Source organism: Cervus canadensis, chromosome 18 (genome assembly GCF_019320065.1).
Source record: "Cervus canadensis isolate Bull #8, Minnesota chromosome 18, ASM1932006v1, whole genome shotgun sequence".
Lineage (NCBI taxonomy): Eukaryota > Metazoa > Chordata > Mammalia > Artiodactyla > Cervidae > Cervus > Cervus canadensis.
Window position 1 is genome coordinate 9,783,284 of NC_057403.1, and position 16,811 is coordinate 9,800,094.

A 16,811-nucleotide genomic window follows, 5' to 3' on the forward strand; every position below is an offset into this window, starting at 1 on the left:
TGTGAACTTATTTCTTAATTATTCTCTCCCCACAGAGAGCTCCTCACACCCTGCTCACAAAGACAATGTGAGGTGACTGACTTCCCCTGTCCAAATCCAGTGAGACCAACCCTGTGGCCTCTCCTCAGACTGAAGCCAGGCCTCAGCGCTCACAGGTGGGCCAGAAGCCACGTCCTTAAACCGAGCCTCCCCTCCCTACACACCACACTGATGCTCCACAGGACCAACAGATAACTCTGTGGGAGGTCATCTCCTAACACTGGCCACGTGATCCTGATGGGAAACCAGATGGAAACCACTTGGCTAAAGAGTCTTTCTGAACCATTTCAGTGAATACAAACCCTTGGAGTTCAGGTCCCCACTCTAAGAAGTTATGAATCTGCAGGTCTACAGTGGGGCCATGAAAGGAGTCATCAGCAAATCCCCTGCTTGTTCTGATGTTTCTCCCTGCAATCCAACATCCAGGAGCCTTGAGGTCGACTCCTCACACACACCACACCTGAGACCTCTCTGTAGGGGAGGATTTAGGTCAGGAATTTCTGAGAGAGGTCAAAGCCAGAATCAGGCAGAAGAAGCACCCGTACTTGGGGTTCAGCCTTTATACCTGACCATGGGTGAAGTGCTATGGGCTCCCTAGGCTGAGTTGGATTTCTCCATTCAAACCGAGACAAGCAGGATTCTGGTGAGCTTTGTGAGGGTGTCACTGAATGGAGGGCCTGTGAAGTTGAACCTGGGGTTCAGTAAGACTGCTGATCTCGAGGAAGGTGGCCTTCTAGTGCAGGTGCTCACAGGACTGGCTGATGTGAGTTCAAGGAACCGCAGGCTGCCTGCTCCCCAGACAGACGCTGAGGCAGCAACAGCATGGAGCAGTTCAGGGGAGCTCTCAACAGTACTCTGTATGATCCTTCTTGTGAGAACCGTCACAATGTCTGAGTAGCTACAAAATGGGAGAGGAGATGCAACACAGAAATGATGAAAAATATATGAGGTTATGAGAGGTATAAAACCAGCAAGTAAACTAATTTCTACATATGCCATCTCTCTGTGCTACCAAATAGTTTGTTATGGTCTCTTCACTATAACCTTAAATAAGGTGGGAGAGCTTAATGTTGCTGCTGGGTTATACTTCATTCATTGCCATCAACCAAAACACTACAAACCATTCACTTTTATTAATAGTCATGTGTTAACTTCACACAGTTGAAATAAATCTACAGTATGATCCACTATTAAATACACATCAAAAGTACAGAGAAAGATATTCATTTTCTGAAATAATGATGTGAGGGTTCTGATTTTTATGGCTTACAAAACAAAGCCTAGGAAACACTTAGCAATATGATATACACTAATTACCTGTCTTTTCCAGGAACGGATTCTAATACATCTCTGGGTTATCACAGAAGCTGTCTTTGTTTCAACATTGTTATGTAACATTCATGACTTGTGTTTATATTATAAAGATCCATCAATATTGCAGTGAAAAGTGATTGTGTTCTTACAAATCAAATGATATAACTATTGAAAATTTATAACCAACTTCTGTCTTACTTTAAGACATGGAAAGATTCCATGATCACTTGCATCATGGTAACCTCCAGGGATATTTCACATCAATGACAAACACCTCCACTTAGATGGTCATTGTCCATTTTACGTTATGGTATCCTTCATCGTCTAATGGAGAATAGATAGAAATGGTTGCAGCTCAATATAAAAAGGTTAATCTTAGAAGCATAAACCATTAAAAACCCATGTTTGCATACACACTAGAAGCAAAGCATAATATGGATTATCTGAGAGTTGTATTGCATTCATTTCAAATAATCTCAAATCACATCATTATAAATAAGCATACATTGCTAATAATTCTAACTTTCTAACCATCACTCTTCATCTCATAATCCATGCTAATATATCCATTTTCTGTGAGTTTTAACTATGGAGTACTCCCTACAGTAATACTCCTTCAGAGAAACTTCAGAAAAGAAGTATTGATGGAATACTTTCTAATATGCAGTCTCTTATGTTTATTTACATTTGATTTTTTATTAAATACCTTTCTACGTATTTGTTACACCATCTCCATAGGTGTCTTGTATTAAACACTCATGTTTTCTGATGTATGTTTAGGACAAACCCCTTCCATCACTTGTTCCCTTACTAGGGTTTCTCTCCAGTGTGTGCGCTCAGCTGTTTAGAGAGACGGCCACTGTGACTAAAGCCTTTGCCACATTCTGCACATTTACAAGGTTCCTCTCCAGTATGAACTTGCAGCTGTGTAGAGAACTGATTTCTGATTAAAGGCTTTGCCACATTCTGTACATGTGTATCGTTTCTCCCTAGTATGGATTTGCGGAGAAGGCAATGGCACCCCACTCCAGTAATCTTGCCTGGAAAATCCCATGGATGGAGGAGCCTGGTAGGCTGCAGTCCATGGGGTCGCTAAGAGTCGGACAAGACTGAGCGACTTAACTTTTCACTTTCATGCAGTGGAGAAGGAAATGGCAACCCACTCCAGTGTTCTTGCCTGGAGAATCCCAGGAACGGGGGAGCCTGGTGGGCTGCCGTCTATGGGGTCGCACAGAGTCGGACACGACTGAAGCGACTTAGCAGCAGCAGCAGCAGCAGTATGGATTTGATGATGTGCAGTTAAAGCTGAACTCCAAATAAAGGCTTGGCCACACTCACACAATGATTAAGGTCTCTCCGCAATATGAATTCGCTGATGTCGAGTCAGCTGTGAGCAAGAGATAAAGGCTTTGTCACATCCTTTACATTTATGACGCTTCTCTGCAGTATGAATTCACGGATGATGAGTAAGAGTTGAGTTCCACTTAAAGCCTTTGCCACATTCTGTACATTTATATGGTCTCCCCAGTATGAATTCGCTGATGTCTAGTAAGAGCAGAACTGTTCATAAAGGTCTTGCCACATTCTATACTTTTATAATGCGTCTCCCCCATATGAATTCGGTGATGTTTACTAAGATTTGAACTGGGAATAAAGGCTTTGCACATTCTGTACGTTTATAACATTTCTCTCCAGTGTGAGTAATCTGATGTTGAGTGAGAAGTGAGTGACAGATAAATGCTTTGCCACATTGTGTACATTTGAAAGGTTTTCTTCCTATACTAACTTCCTATGTCTACTTAGATCGGACGAGTTACTAAAGTCTTTCCCACGTATCTGACACTTGTATTCTTTCTGTGGCTTCTGAATAGTCCACTGTTGAACAAGTTCTGAAGACTGATTAGAAGCTTTACAGTATTAACTACAATTATAAATCTTCTCTCCAGGATGAATACTCTTCTTCAGAGAAAGACCTGATATCTGATAAAAGGTAGTTCTACACTTACTGCTTTTAGAATCCCCGTGTGAAGATTCAGGTCCCTGATGTTTCATAAAGTGTGAGTCTCCTTCAACCTCACACCCAGTTTCATTGCTTGAATACCTTCTCACACCATCATGAATACTCTTGTAATTGTTGGGGCTGGAGCTCTTATTTAAGGCTTGACTCATTTTATTACACATGGAAAGTTGCTCCATATTAGCCATATCATGATATGTACTGAGCAATGCTGGCTGGATTACATCTCTTCCATTATCGTCAACATTATACATCATGGAATGGAGAGAAAATATCATTTGCTACAAGAATAATGACTTCTGGCTCACAGATCCCTCAAATTGAGTATATTGTGAGTTTTGCCCCTCATTTTTAAATTTCAGGTGTTCAGACATGCTTGAATGAATGCTTAAGTGAAGTCTACATTCAGAATTGTTTGAATGAGTATTTGCAGTGGAGACTAAATCATGTTCCAAATATATCACGTTTCCTTTCAGAGAACATGTATGTTTCAAAAGTTGATGTAAACCTTTTTTTTAAAAACTAACACTTCTCAGCAGATGTTGAAGACTGAAATTGGTGTCTTCCCCAATTTGACTCATGTTGCTCTTTTCTTTTTGCATTATTGTTAGCATTATCTGTAACTGTCTCAATTTCTTTATGTCCATATAAACATTTTCTCTGTCTTTATATGCCCTTGTATATTCCCAGTGTTTTATTAAATTAAAGTTTCTGAGGTGAAATCTTTCATATATTTCTAGGTTTGCTTCTGGAAACAAATCTTCTATCCTTGGTTTCTTTGGCATCAAGTCCTGGTGTCTTATGGAGAGATAGCTGGAAGATATCAAATCACAAGTAATTTTGCCTACTATTCTCAGTGAACATCCTTAAAGGTTTACAGAAAATTGATGAACCCTTCACTAGTTTAAAAATAAAATAGAGACAGAAGGATCAAGATGCCAGAGGATCTCTCTCCACAAGCACATGAAGAATACATCAGAAACGGAACACTTCTCACAGAGCCCAGCTGGACACTAGCAGAGGCCCTTGGAAATCTACAAGGACAGATACATTCCTGCTGAGCCAGGTAGGACAAGAGAAAGAAGAAGGAAAAGGAAGAGGAGAGGAAGTGGAAGAAGAAGGAAAAGGAAGAGGAGAGGAAGTGGGATGGGGCCTGCAGCCCTGGGGGGACATGAAAGTGAGGAGCGGTCTCCACATCCGGGGAAGCCCCTCGTCGGGGACTCAGTTTGGACAGGAGGAGAGCCTCATTCTCTGTGGGAGAGAACATGGCAACCCGCGTGTGGCAGCAGGACAGGGTGAGACCTGCACACGGGGGCCTGACCCCTGCCCTGCCCACCCAGCCTGAGAGGCACGCCCACCGCTGCAGACAAGGGCTGGGTGCTGAATTGTGGGGTTCAGAAAGCAGACCCAGGCAGAGGACTGTGGTTGGCAGTGAGGAGACATCCTGAGGGGACGGGAGTGAGGGAGGGCTCTGTAAACGGGATGCTTGTGGAGGAAGCCTGAACCACCACAGAGCAGAGCACAAATCTCTGGACCAATCTCTGCACCAAGGTGCAGGCACCAGAAGGATGACTAACGAGGTGCCCGTAGCCTTCAAAACAGAGACTACAAGCAGAAAACTGGACAAAATGAGATGGCAAAGGAATGTGTGACAGAGGGAGAAGCAGGCTAAGAACCTACAGGAAGCACTAAATGAAGAGGAAATGGGCAATCTAAGGATGACTTCTCGCTTTTAGTCATCTGAAGTGGAGACACCAAACATTTTCACAAATCCTAGCTGCCTAATAATTCTTTAGTCCACTTCTTGTCCAACATGTTTCCAAGAATGTTCTATTAGATGCTTCAATCTAAAAATAATAAATGATATTGACAGAGAACTATTCATAAAGTGAAGGACACTTTATGGAATAAAGGACACTTTATTATAGGAAAATATCTGAAGAAGCTCATTACACATAAGAGAAACTTAATAATTTCTTGAGAACTTAAATGAGAGACTTTGAAAATATGCTTGAAACACTGGGAATTCTACTCATTGCTCTGTGGAGACCTAAATGGGAAGGAAATCAATAGAATGGGAAAGACTAGAGATCTCTTTGAGAAAATTAAAGATACCAGCGTAATATTTCATGCAGAGATGGGCACAATAAAGGATAGAAATGGTATGGGCATTACAGAAGCAGAAGATGTTAACAAAAGGTGTCAGGAATATGTGGAAGACCGACACAAAATATCTTAATAACCATGATAACCAGGATGGCATGATCACTCACCTAGACACAGACATCCTGGAGTCTGAAATCAAGTGGGTCTAAAGAAGCATCACTACCAGCAGAGCTAGTGGACATGATGGAACTCCAGCTGAGCTATTTGAATCATAAAGATGATGCTGTGAAAGTGCTGCACTCAATATGCCAGGAAATTTGGAAAACTCAGTAGTGGCCACAGGACTGGGAAACATTAGTTTTCATTCTAATCTTAAAGAAAGGCAATGTCAAAAAATGTTAAAAAGACCGCACAATTGCACTGATGTCACACACTAGCAAAGGCAGGCTCAAAATTCTCCAAGTAAGGCTTCAACAGAATGTGAACTAAGAAATGCCAGATGGTCAAGCTGTATTTAGGAAAGGTAGAGGAACTGGTGATCAAATAGCCAATATCCCTTGGATCATTGAAAAAGCAATAGAGTTCCAGAAAAACATCTGCTTTGGTTTTATTGACTATGCCAGTGCCTTTTACTGTGTGGATCACAACAAACTGGAAAATTCTGAAAGAGATGGCGATGCCAGACCACCTTACCTGCCTCCTGACAAATCGCTATGGAGGTCAAGAAATGACAGTTAGAACCAGACATGGAACAACGGACTGGTTCCAAATTGGGAAAGGAGTATGGCACGACTGTATATAGTCACTCTGCTTATTTAACTTATAGGCAGAGTACACGATGCATGAGCCCTGGGTGATCCCTGGGTTGGGAAGATTCCCTGGAGAAGGGAAAGGCTACCCACTCCAGGATTCTGGCCTAGAGAATTCCATGGACGGCATAGTCTGTGGGGTCGCAAAGAGTTGGACACGACTGAGCAGCATTCAGTTTCACTTTTCATCATGCTAAATGGTGGGCTGGAAGAAGCACAAGCTGGAATCAAGATACAGGGAAAATATCAACAACGTCAGATATACAGATGACACCATGCTCATGGCAGAAAGCAACGAGAAACTGAGGAGTCTCCTGATGAAACTGAAAGAGGAGAGTGAAAAGCTGCCTTCAAACTCAACATTCAGAAAACCAAGATCATGGCATCCATTCCCATCACTTCTTGGAAAATAGTTGGGGAAAAAATGGAAACACTGACAGACTTTATTTTTCGGGGCTCCAAAATAACTGCAGATGTTGACTTCAGCCATGAAATTAAAAGATACTTGCTCCTTGTGAGAGAGTCATTTCCTAGGTAGGTTGATAAGTCTAGGGATCCCTAAGGAGAGAGAGGTCTGGAATACTCAAGGAGGAAGGAAGGACAAACTTTTTCCTTTCTTTCCTCTATATTCCTTAGGATTATGTAACAATAATATATTCTGCCTGAGCACAGTCTCTGCATTAAACCTTCTGGCTAATTCTGATCTTAAAATTTAAATTCTGGAATAGGTCTGGTGAGGCCTTTACAAGCTCCAGACATTCTTTGGATTCATTGGAGAGTATGTAACTCCATTGCTAACGCTACCAACGGGGTATTCTCTCTGCCCCCTTCTGATGTCTATGTCAGAAGCTTTCTCTATCTCCTTTATACTTTAATAAAACTTTATTACACAAAAGCTCTGAGCGATCCAGCCTCATCTCTGGCCCCGGATTGAATTTTTCTTCTCCAGAGGCCAAGAACCCTGGCGTCTTTGCATGATTCAGCAACAGCCTTTCACTTGGGAGTAAAAGTATGAGCAACCTAGACAGCATATTAAAAAGCAGAGACGTTACTTTGCCGAAAAATGTCTGTCTAGTCAAAGCTATGGTTTTTCCACTAGTCATATATGGATGTGAGAGTTGGACCATAAAGAGAGCTGAGTCCCAAAAACCTCATGCTTTTGAACTGAGGTGTTGAAAAAGACTCTGAGTCCCTTGGACTGCAAGGAGATCACATCACTACATCCCAAAGGAAGTCAGTCCTGAATATTCATTGGAAAGACTGATGCTGGAGCTGAGGCTCCAATAATTTGGCCACCTCAGGCAAAGAACTGACTCACCAGAAAAGACCCTGATGCTGGGGGAAATTGAGAGTAGGAGGAGAAGGGAACAACAGAGGATGAGATTGTTGTATGCATCACGGACTTGATGGACATGAGTTTGACCAGGCTCCAGGTATTGGTGATGGAGAGAGAAGCCTGGTGTGCTGCATCAATGGGGTTGCAAAGAATGGGACACGACTGAGAGACTGAATGAACTGGCTGATCGGTATAATTGATTCTTTCTGGTGTACAGTAGTACAAAATTATAAAACAGCTGTATTCCAATTAGAACTTTTTAAAAAGATTTCTTTATATAATCTAGAAATTCTTATAATTGGAATCAACTGTTAAGAATATGGGTGGAAAATGTGCTAAGCTTTTATGCCAATTTATTTTAAAATTCGATGAGGTAGTTGAGTATATTAACATACTAAGTATTTTAGAATGGGGCCAAATGCACTTAAGATATTTTATATGAAATCATATAAGGAAAAGAGAAACTTTGAAGTAAACCTTTGATTTTCAGCAGGTTTTGCTTTCTGCAGTGAAAAAATTACTTGAATTTGAAATTTATTTAGAAGGTCCTATATCTAGCTCACAGTGGATAGGAAGTTATAAATCAGAAAACAAAAACCTGTCCCTAGTATTCCTAGGAGTTTAGCAGTTTGTTTACGACTTCACTCACACATTTTTGTCTAGAGGTAGAAACTTTAAAAGGACCATCATACAGTCACTCATAAATGGCACAGTTTTCCTGGGATCCCCAAGAAATGGAAGAGCAACCAATGAATGCAATTTGTGACAAGCCAAGAGGAGACTTTTAGCTCACACTGTGATGGAAAAAAGGAATCACTGGAGATCAATTCATGAATGATTTCAGAGACAGAATGGGGCAGGTGATCCATTTCTTTGACAGTAGCAGAAATAAACCCAGGTTTTCCAAAATCATTTCCACTGAGGCACATCTTCCAAAACCACCTGACACATGATGACTTCCTCACTGCTCCTTGGACTTCTCATCTGAGTCCATTCACACCTACCTGGGTATATGGCTGTTGTCTCTATTCTCCTTATACTCCTGGGATCGTTCAATTGCTCCAGAAAAGTGACCAGATGCAGCCTAGAGACTACAAGTCCTGTTCATCAGAGAAAGGAATATTTGTGTTTTTAGAGGTTCATCCGTGCCCAATCCTATACGTATTCAGGTGAGACGAGAATGCTAATAGAGCCGAGAAAATGATTTCCCCAAATACCTTATTCAAAGCACCTCTATAATACTAACAAATACATAACAATCAAATCCTGAGATTTTGGTCACATACTGCTAAGCAAAAGTAAGTGTGTAAATGTGAAATTAACAGAGCGTGCAACTATTTAATACCACAGAACGTATACAATTACCACTCACCTAGAATGAAGCAGGCAGAGTACATCAGGGAAGAAAAAGCTTACCAGCATAGCAAACCATCATGAAGCCTTCCTCTCTAAACTCACAGACACTCATTTCCCTCTAGAGAGCAGAGATCCGAAACCACTGTGGGAAGCAGACAATTTCAGAAGACATTCTAGAAATGAAGGAACCAAAACCTCGTGGGTAGGTAAGCGATTCTGGAAGGAAGTTGTCCTCACCCAAGGAGGCCAGGTTCCTGTAGTTCTCTAACATCACGTCCCTGTACAAGTCCCGCTGACAGAGGTCCAGGCATTCCCACTCCTCTGGAGTGAAGTCTATGGCCACATCCCGGAACATCAGCCGTCCCTGGAATACAAAGTACAGATGCCATGGGGCCATGGGAAGACTTCCTTATGTGACCCAAGATGGAAACAGCAAGTTCAGAGACCTGGTTTTCCTTTACGAGAGTGTCTGCTGTTACACAAGAATATAATTTTTACACAGTAGTATCTTCACCATATTTTTAACCCCAGGAAAAGAGGATGACATATGACCCATAAACTACTACAGAAAATATTATGACTAAGAAGAAGAATTATAAAATAATCAAGAACTATAAAACAAATATTGGCATACTTATTTTTGACTGTTGTACCCATGTGACACAGTATAAATTGTCTATCCCCCCCCAAAAAAAAAAACTGGAAATATTTTTTAAAAACACATTCCAATCCAAACATTCTGGAGTGGGACCAATGTGCCATATTTTTAACAAGCTTATTTCAACTACTAATGCTGAAAATTCTGCTCCATGAATGACCATTTTGAAGAGCTCTTAGGTAGAATAGTAAGGAAAGAATTCATACTTAACTTTGAACTTTAAGTGTTCTACAGATTTTACAGGTCTCTTAGTAGTAACCTTGGTGGCAAGAATCATTTTAACTATTTAGCATTTACTATATATGCAGGTCAGGAAACAACAGTTGGAACTGGACATGGAACAACAGACTGGTTCCAAATAGGAAAAGGACTACAATATATAGTCAAGGCTGTATATTGTCACCCTGTTTATTTAACTTATATGCAGAATACATCATGAGAAATGCTGGGCTGGGAGAAGCACAAGTTGGAATCAAGATTGCCAGGAGAAATAAAACAACCTCAGATATTCAGATGACACCACCCTTATGGCAGAAAGTGAAGAGGATCTAAAAAGCCTCTTGATGAAAGTGAAAGAGCAGAGTGAAAAAAATTGGCTTAAAGCTCACCATTCAGAAAACTAAGATCATGGCATCTGGTCCCATTATTTCATGGGAAATAGATGGGGAGACAGTGGAAACAGTGTCAGACTTTATTTTTTTCGGCTCCAAAATCACTGCAGATGGTGATTGAAGTCACGAAATTAAAAGATGCTTACTCCTTGAAAGGAAAGTTATGACCAACCTAGATAGCATATTAAAAAGCAGAGACATTACTTTGCCAACAAAGGTCCGTCTGGTCAAGGCTATGGTTTTTCCAGTGGTCATTTATGGATGTGAGAGTTGGACTGTGAAGAAAGCTGAGCACTGAAAAATTAATGCTTTTGAACTGTGGTGTTGGAGAAGACGTGTGAGAGTCCCTTGGACTGCAAGGAGATCCAACCAGTCCATCCTAAAAGAGATCAGTCCTGGGTGTTCATTGGAAGCACTGATGCTGAAGCTGAAACTCCAATACTTTGGCCACCTCATTCGAAGAGTTTACTCATTGGAAAAGACCCTGATGCTGAGAGGGATTGGAGGCAGGAGGAGAAGGGGACGACAGAGGATGAGAAGCCTGGATGGCATCACCGACTCCCAATGGACTTGAGTTTGAATAAACTCCGGGAGTTGGTGCTGGACAGGGAGGCCTGGTGTGCTGGGATTCAAGGGGTTGCAGAGTCAGACTCCACTGAGCGACTGAACTGAACTACCTTTCTGACAGTTTTTCAGAGTCTTCAGTGTGCAAGAGAAATAATTTAAAATCAATAATGTTGCTCTTGCATCCTTTAGAAGATATTTTAACAACAATTTTTAAAATGGCAGAGCTGAAATTTTACATCAATTTATGGACTCTAGACTGTCATAAAACACAGACAAATATACAGAGAAAACTCTACTGAAAGTTTACAGAAATTTCTGTATTCCTACATAATACTAAAAGCAAGAAAACTGTTAGTCACTCAGTCATGCCCTATTCTTTTGCAACCTCAGGGACTGCAGCTTGCCAGGCTCCTCAGTCCAAGGGAATCCCCAGGCAAGAATACTGGACTGGGTAGCCATTCCCTTCTCCAGGCAACCTTTCAGAAGACAGAAAAAAAAAAAGAACTTCATAGCATGGGAATCTCACAGAAGCACAGGAGCCAATGAACACCTGAGGTCATGGTGTAAGAAGTACATGGGAAAATGTATTATCACTGCCAGGTATTTTGGCAACATTATGAAAAGCATGATCTCAATCTACTATGAAAAATAATCATTTTATGCTATTCCACTGCATATATTGCTACCAAGATCTGTAACCTAAAAGTACATGTCATAGTAAGTTTTTCTTCTTGAAGCAGGAGAATCTCTGGTACGTTTTTGATTTCTGAAAATTTTCTGAGAAATTCTGCACCGCTGAGTTCATTCTATTTATAAGGGCATTTTTTTTTACTCCTGTTCTACAGAACTGAATTGCATCTCCACCTAAACTCATCAGGGCATTTCCCTACTTCCCTGGGATCCCAACACGAACCACATTCCAATGGGAATCTCAGATACCAGTGAATTCCCGTGTTCATTTCTCACAAAAGGAAGTCATTAATTCTTCTTGAAATTCATCATGCTCTACAGAAAGCCAGAATAGAATGAAGAAAAGGCTGTGGGACACAAGGGAGAAGCAGCCTAAGAGCCGGTCTTCACCATTATAAGAAATAAAGGAAAAAGAAGATGTTGACAACAACAAACCCCCCAAGGGAGAAAAATTAGAATCAGAGAGTAAAGATGTGCCGCTGCTCAGCCCAGCCCTTTCAGGAGGAAACGCAGAAACAGCCCCCGACCCGGGACAGGACATTTACCTGAGAAGCTGCCATTTCCTCATCTTCTGCCTCCTGCTCTGCGTCTTCTTTGGGGATATTATGTCCCAAACTCGCATACAGGCTGAGAAAATACCTTTAAAGGCATCCACACAGCTCTTTCACCTTCAGCTGCTGCCGTGAAAAAGAAGAGAATGTCTTCTTTCTCTCTCCCTTTTCTGAGCTCTTTTCTGGCTTCCTCGGTCCCAGAGCTGCAGTGGGTAATCAAGATTAAGCTGATATGCTAATCACAACGTGGGTTTGGTGCTCACTTTCCCCACTCTCTTTACAGACCACCCCGAGAGTTCTCTTTCTTTTCTCATTAGAGACCAAGCCCCAGAACAATTCACAAGAGGCAAGGGACCCAACTTCTGGGCTAGCGAGAGGGATTCTGGGAAATGGACAGACCCGCAGTGTCTCCTTTTGACCTTTCCTGAACTCTTCCGGTTGGCAGTGGCTTTTTAGTTCCATATTCCTTATCAGGATCTTTTGTCATAAAACAACTCATGCAAATGGTTACTATGGTGCCTGGCCAGGGTGGGCGGTTTCAGTCAGTGGGCTTCCCCTAACAGAACAGTTGACAAGAGACAAGTGACCCAACCTCTGGGCTACCTGACTCTGCCTCTGAGGGTCTTTGAAACAAGGCAGCAGAAGACCCGCTTCCAGGAGCCCTGAGCTTGAGCCCTCAGCTCTGCCTGCTCCAGAGCTCTGGAGCGAGGGTTGAGAGCGGGATCTTCTAGAAACAAAGAACCTCAGCCTGATTCCGGGGGAGGGGCTCTTTCTCGGATGGGTGTGGCCTGTGCCTGTGCCCTTGGGGGAGGGGAGGGCAGGGGTGAGTGTTTGGTGGGAATCACCTGGGGACCCTGGGTTCCTGCAAGGCTTTGCTCTCAGAATTCTAGGAAAGATGGCCTCAGTCCTTAGTTTTGGTTTGTTTGTTACTCCCCTCTGTAACCTGGGGACACAGGTTTGCACAAAATGATTTGCACTCTGACCACCTCTCTTCAGGTGGCAGGTCTGCTACAGCAAGACCAGGAGCCTGGAGGTGTTTCCATTACAATTTCTTTGAGAATAAACCAGGGGCAGCAGTGGACGTTGGGTTAACAGTGTGTATGTGCAGGGATAGATGCATTTGAAAATGATGCCCTAAAGTCTATCCGGTGACCAACCAAGGAAACAATGATGGGTGTTAAGTCATAAGTGAACTTACCCATAAATTAACACATGAAACAGATTCTCTGGTGGCTCAGAGAGTAAAGAGTCTGCCTGCATGTGGGAGACCCGAGTTTGATCCCTGGGTCTGGAAGATCCCCTGGAGAAGAAAATGGCAACCCTCTCCAGGATTCTTGCCTGGGAAATCCCATGTAGCCTGGCGGGCTACAGTCCATGGGGTTGCAAGGAATCAGACATGGGCTCAGCGACTTCACCTTCACTTTCTTCACCAACAGAAAAATGTTGCTGCTCTACTTCATGTTTGTATTTCCAGGTTTTATGAATCATTCGCTACAGTTTCTTCTCTGTTCTTTATGGAGAGTTCTCTTTTCTGACATCTTTAAAGGATAATTGACTAACGAAAAATTAAAGATAGGAGCATATCCATTTTTCTAGTAGTATATATTCTAAAAAATAATCACTGTGCATGCACCAGTAGGACTATCTTAGATGATTTAGTTTCACAGCAGAATTGAGACTAAGGTACAGAGATGTCCCATATACCTTTTGTTCCCTCACGAGGACAATCTCCCTACTTATGTCCCCACCAGTGTGTACATTTGTTACCACTGATGAATATACATAGACATAAAACGAAGTTTCTAGTTTCACCCTATGTTTCTCTTCTAGGGGTGTTCACTCTAGGATCTGGGCAAATGTATGTGTCCATTACAAAACCTGTGTCCATTACAACAGTTTAACACAATCATTTCATGATCCTGAACTCAGGGTATTCATAGCCCCTCCTTTGCCACAAAGAGCAACCACTGACCATTTTAATCTCTACAAAATTTCCGAATGAATTCTCAGGTGGCTCCAGGTAAAGAATCCACCTGCCAATGCAGGTGACTTGAGTGATGGGTTCAATCCTTGGATAAGGATCCCCTGAAAGATCCCCTGAAAGAAGAAATGGCCACCCACTCCAGTGTTCTTTCCTGGGAAATGTCACGAACAGAGGAACCTGGCAGGCTACAGTACATTGGGTCCCACTCAGACACAGTGGAACACATGAGAACATTTACCTACACCAAAATGCCATGTTGTAAAAATCCTACTTCTTGTGGCATTTTCAGATGGACTTCCTTCACTTAGTAAAATGCATGGAATTATTGTCTATGTATTTTATACCTTGAAAGCTTAATATAAAAAAGCTTAATATCTGTGTCTGCAGCTCTAGTCCTGCTCATTAAAGAGTATGTATCATCAATAACATTTTCTAGATTCCATATGTACATATGTCAAAACTTTTTTTCACAAATATAGAGATTAGACCTGTGGACACAGCAGGAGAATGAGAGGGGGCCCAGTTGAGAGAATAGCCTTGACATTTATTCACCACAATGTGTAAAACAGGTAGCAGGTGGGAAGCTGCTCCATAGCACAGAGAGCTCAGCGCGGGGCTCCGTGATGGCTAGAGGGGGGAGACGGAGATCGTGGGAGGGAGGTTCGAGAGAGTAAAGTTTGTTCTGGATAAGGAAGATGAAAATGTTCCTGTGTATTTCCTCTTATTTAATTTTTTGTGTGCAGTTACAGTGTATAATGTGTTTGTTTAATTATGTCCTGTGTTTGTGGATTATAAGGAATGTTTGTAATCTGTTTAATAGAGAATGAATGTAAAAATTGTTTGAACTACTTAGAAATATAGGCAGAGCCATTGACTGCTTTTATAGAACTAGGTGTTCTCATTATCGCGAAGTAAGTTGATAGGTGGGTTATAACATGTTGTGTAGTTTTACCTTAGAGAGGTGTTGCCCCTAGAAAAGAAGAATTTGTATTGATCGAGACATGTAAGAAGGGAGAGGTAGAAAGTTCAGGACATTGAGTTACATTTATTTGCCATAAAATTTTCTTTCATTTTTCATAAACCTTTTTAATACTTTTGTATTCATCATTTTATTTGCCATTTCTTATACCTTTCTATTAAAAGCATATATTTTACTTTTCTTTAGCAACTATGAAGTGTCTTGTATGTTAGTATTTTATAGATTGTTAAATATGTTTATTAAATCATATTATATTACATACATAAATATATATTTATATTTATGTTTATTAATAGCTTAAAATCTTTTTAGTTTTTCTCTAAGAAAAACTTTTTGTGAGAGGAAGTTAATGTTCAGTAATTAATGTTTTAAAATCTTACTTCATTTGGAAATGACCTAGTTGTTTAATAAACTTTTATTATTTAGTTTAGTATAACTCTAGAAATTTAAGTTACTCCAATCTTAAGCGATTGTTTTAGATTATAATAATAGATTATTCTATTAAAAATATAATTATTTTTAATAAAGCTTATCTAAAAGTTTTCATCTCATTTATGTATTTGTATATATATATATATATAAAGAGTTACCTTTTTGTTGACAAGTTTAGCTTACCTTAAACCAAGGCATAATAAAAGTATCATATAATGTTATTGACTTAAGACATGTCTTAATTAGATTAACAAATAATTATATTTAAATTATATTTATATTTAAATAAGCATATTTAATATTGAATATTTTTCAGTTCATGTGAAGCTGAATTTAAATAGAGCTTATTAACTTCATATTATCCAAAAACAAAGACATATATTGAAAAATAGATAATTTTAGATAGATAGGCATAGTTCTCCGTTTGAAATTTAAAATATCTTTCTTTTTTTATTTATTTATTTTGAGTTCCATCAATTTGTTAATGGCTGGAGTCCTAGATAGAGTGGGCTGTGTATCCAAGGACATGATAAGAGTTAACTTAAGGCTTTTTCTTAGGTCTATTTTTGTTTCTCAGGCAGAACTGGAGCTCTAAAAAAGTATTTTAACAAGTTAACCTTTTCCTAACTGCACGTGCAAGAAGAACCGGTTTTGCAATTTCAAAAAAGATTTTATTTTAATCAGCTTTCTCCAGAGTCTAAAGAACATCATGGCCATTCAGTGTCAAAAATATTATTTCTCCTTTTTGTAGCTATAGTATATTATTAATGATATATACATGAGGGAATTGCTGTCACATAGGAAGTAAAGCCTTGGCTACAAAATTTTGACAAATACTAGGACTGTTATGGAGAAGGCAATGGCACCCTATTTCAGTACTCTTGCCTGGAGAATCCCAAGGATGGGGGAGCCTGGTGGGCTGACATCTATGGGGTCGCATAGAGTCTGACACAACCGAAGTGACTTAGCAGCAGCAGTAGCAGGACTGTTAAGCATACCTTGAGGTAACAGAGTCTACTGAAATCTTTTATGAGGCCCGATATGATTAGGATAAGGGAGAGAGAAAGTGAATCTCTCCTGGTCTAAAGGGTGTAAAGGTATATTAAAAAAGCAATCTTGTGAATCAGTAATAATAATGTGCCAATTTTGAGGAATAGTAATAGGTGATGGGATCTCTGGTTGTAATGCACACATAGGTTTCATAAAAGAATTAACTTTTCTAAAGTCTGTTAAGAGACACCATTTGTTAGATTTCCTTTTTATAACAAAAATAGGAGAGTTCCAAGAAGAGCAAGATTCCTCAATATGTTTCAATTTTAATTGTGTGTTTATAAGTTCTTTAGTAGCTTGTAATTTTTCTTT

At 40.5% G+C, this 16,811-nt stretch overlaps 2 protein-coding genes across 2 annotated transcripts in view; both read left to right on the top strand.

Moving 5' to 3' along the window:
- The window catches only part of LOC122420399 (zinc finger protein 737-like), a 494,626-nt gene that overhangs the window by 144,857 nt on the left and 332,958 nt on the right, over positions 1 to 16,811 (top strand). The gene's annotated exons all lie outside the window — the stretch shown is intronic.
- Positions 1 to 16,811, top strand: part of LOC122420482 (dynein axonemal heavy chain 5-like) — a 53,146-nt gene that overhangs the window by 19,359 nt on the left and 16,976 nt on the right. Inside the window, exon 4 of the mRNA XM_043435606.1 lies at positions 9,100 to 9,179. Coding sequence (XP_043291541.1) covers positions 9,100 to 9,179 — 80 coding nt within the window. The remainder of the gene's footprint in view (positions 1 to 9,099; positions 9,180 to 16,811) is intronic.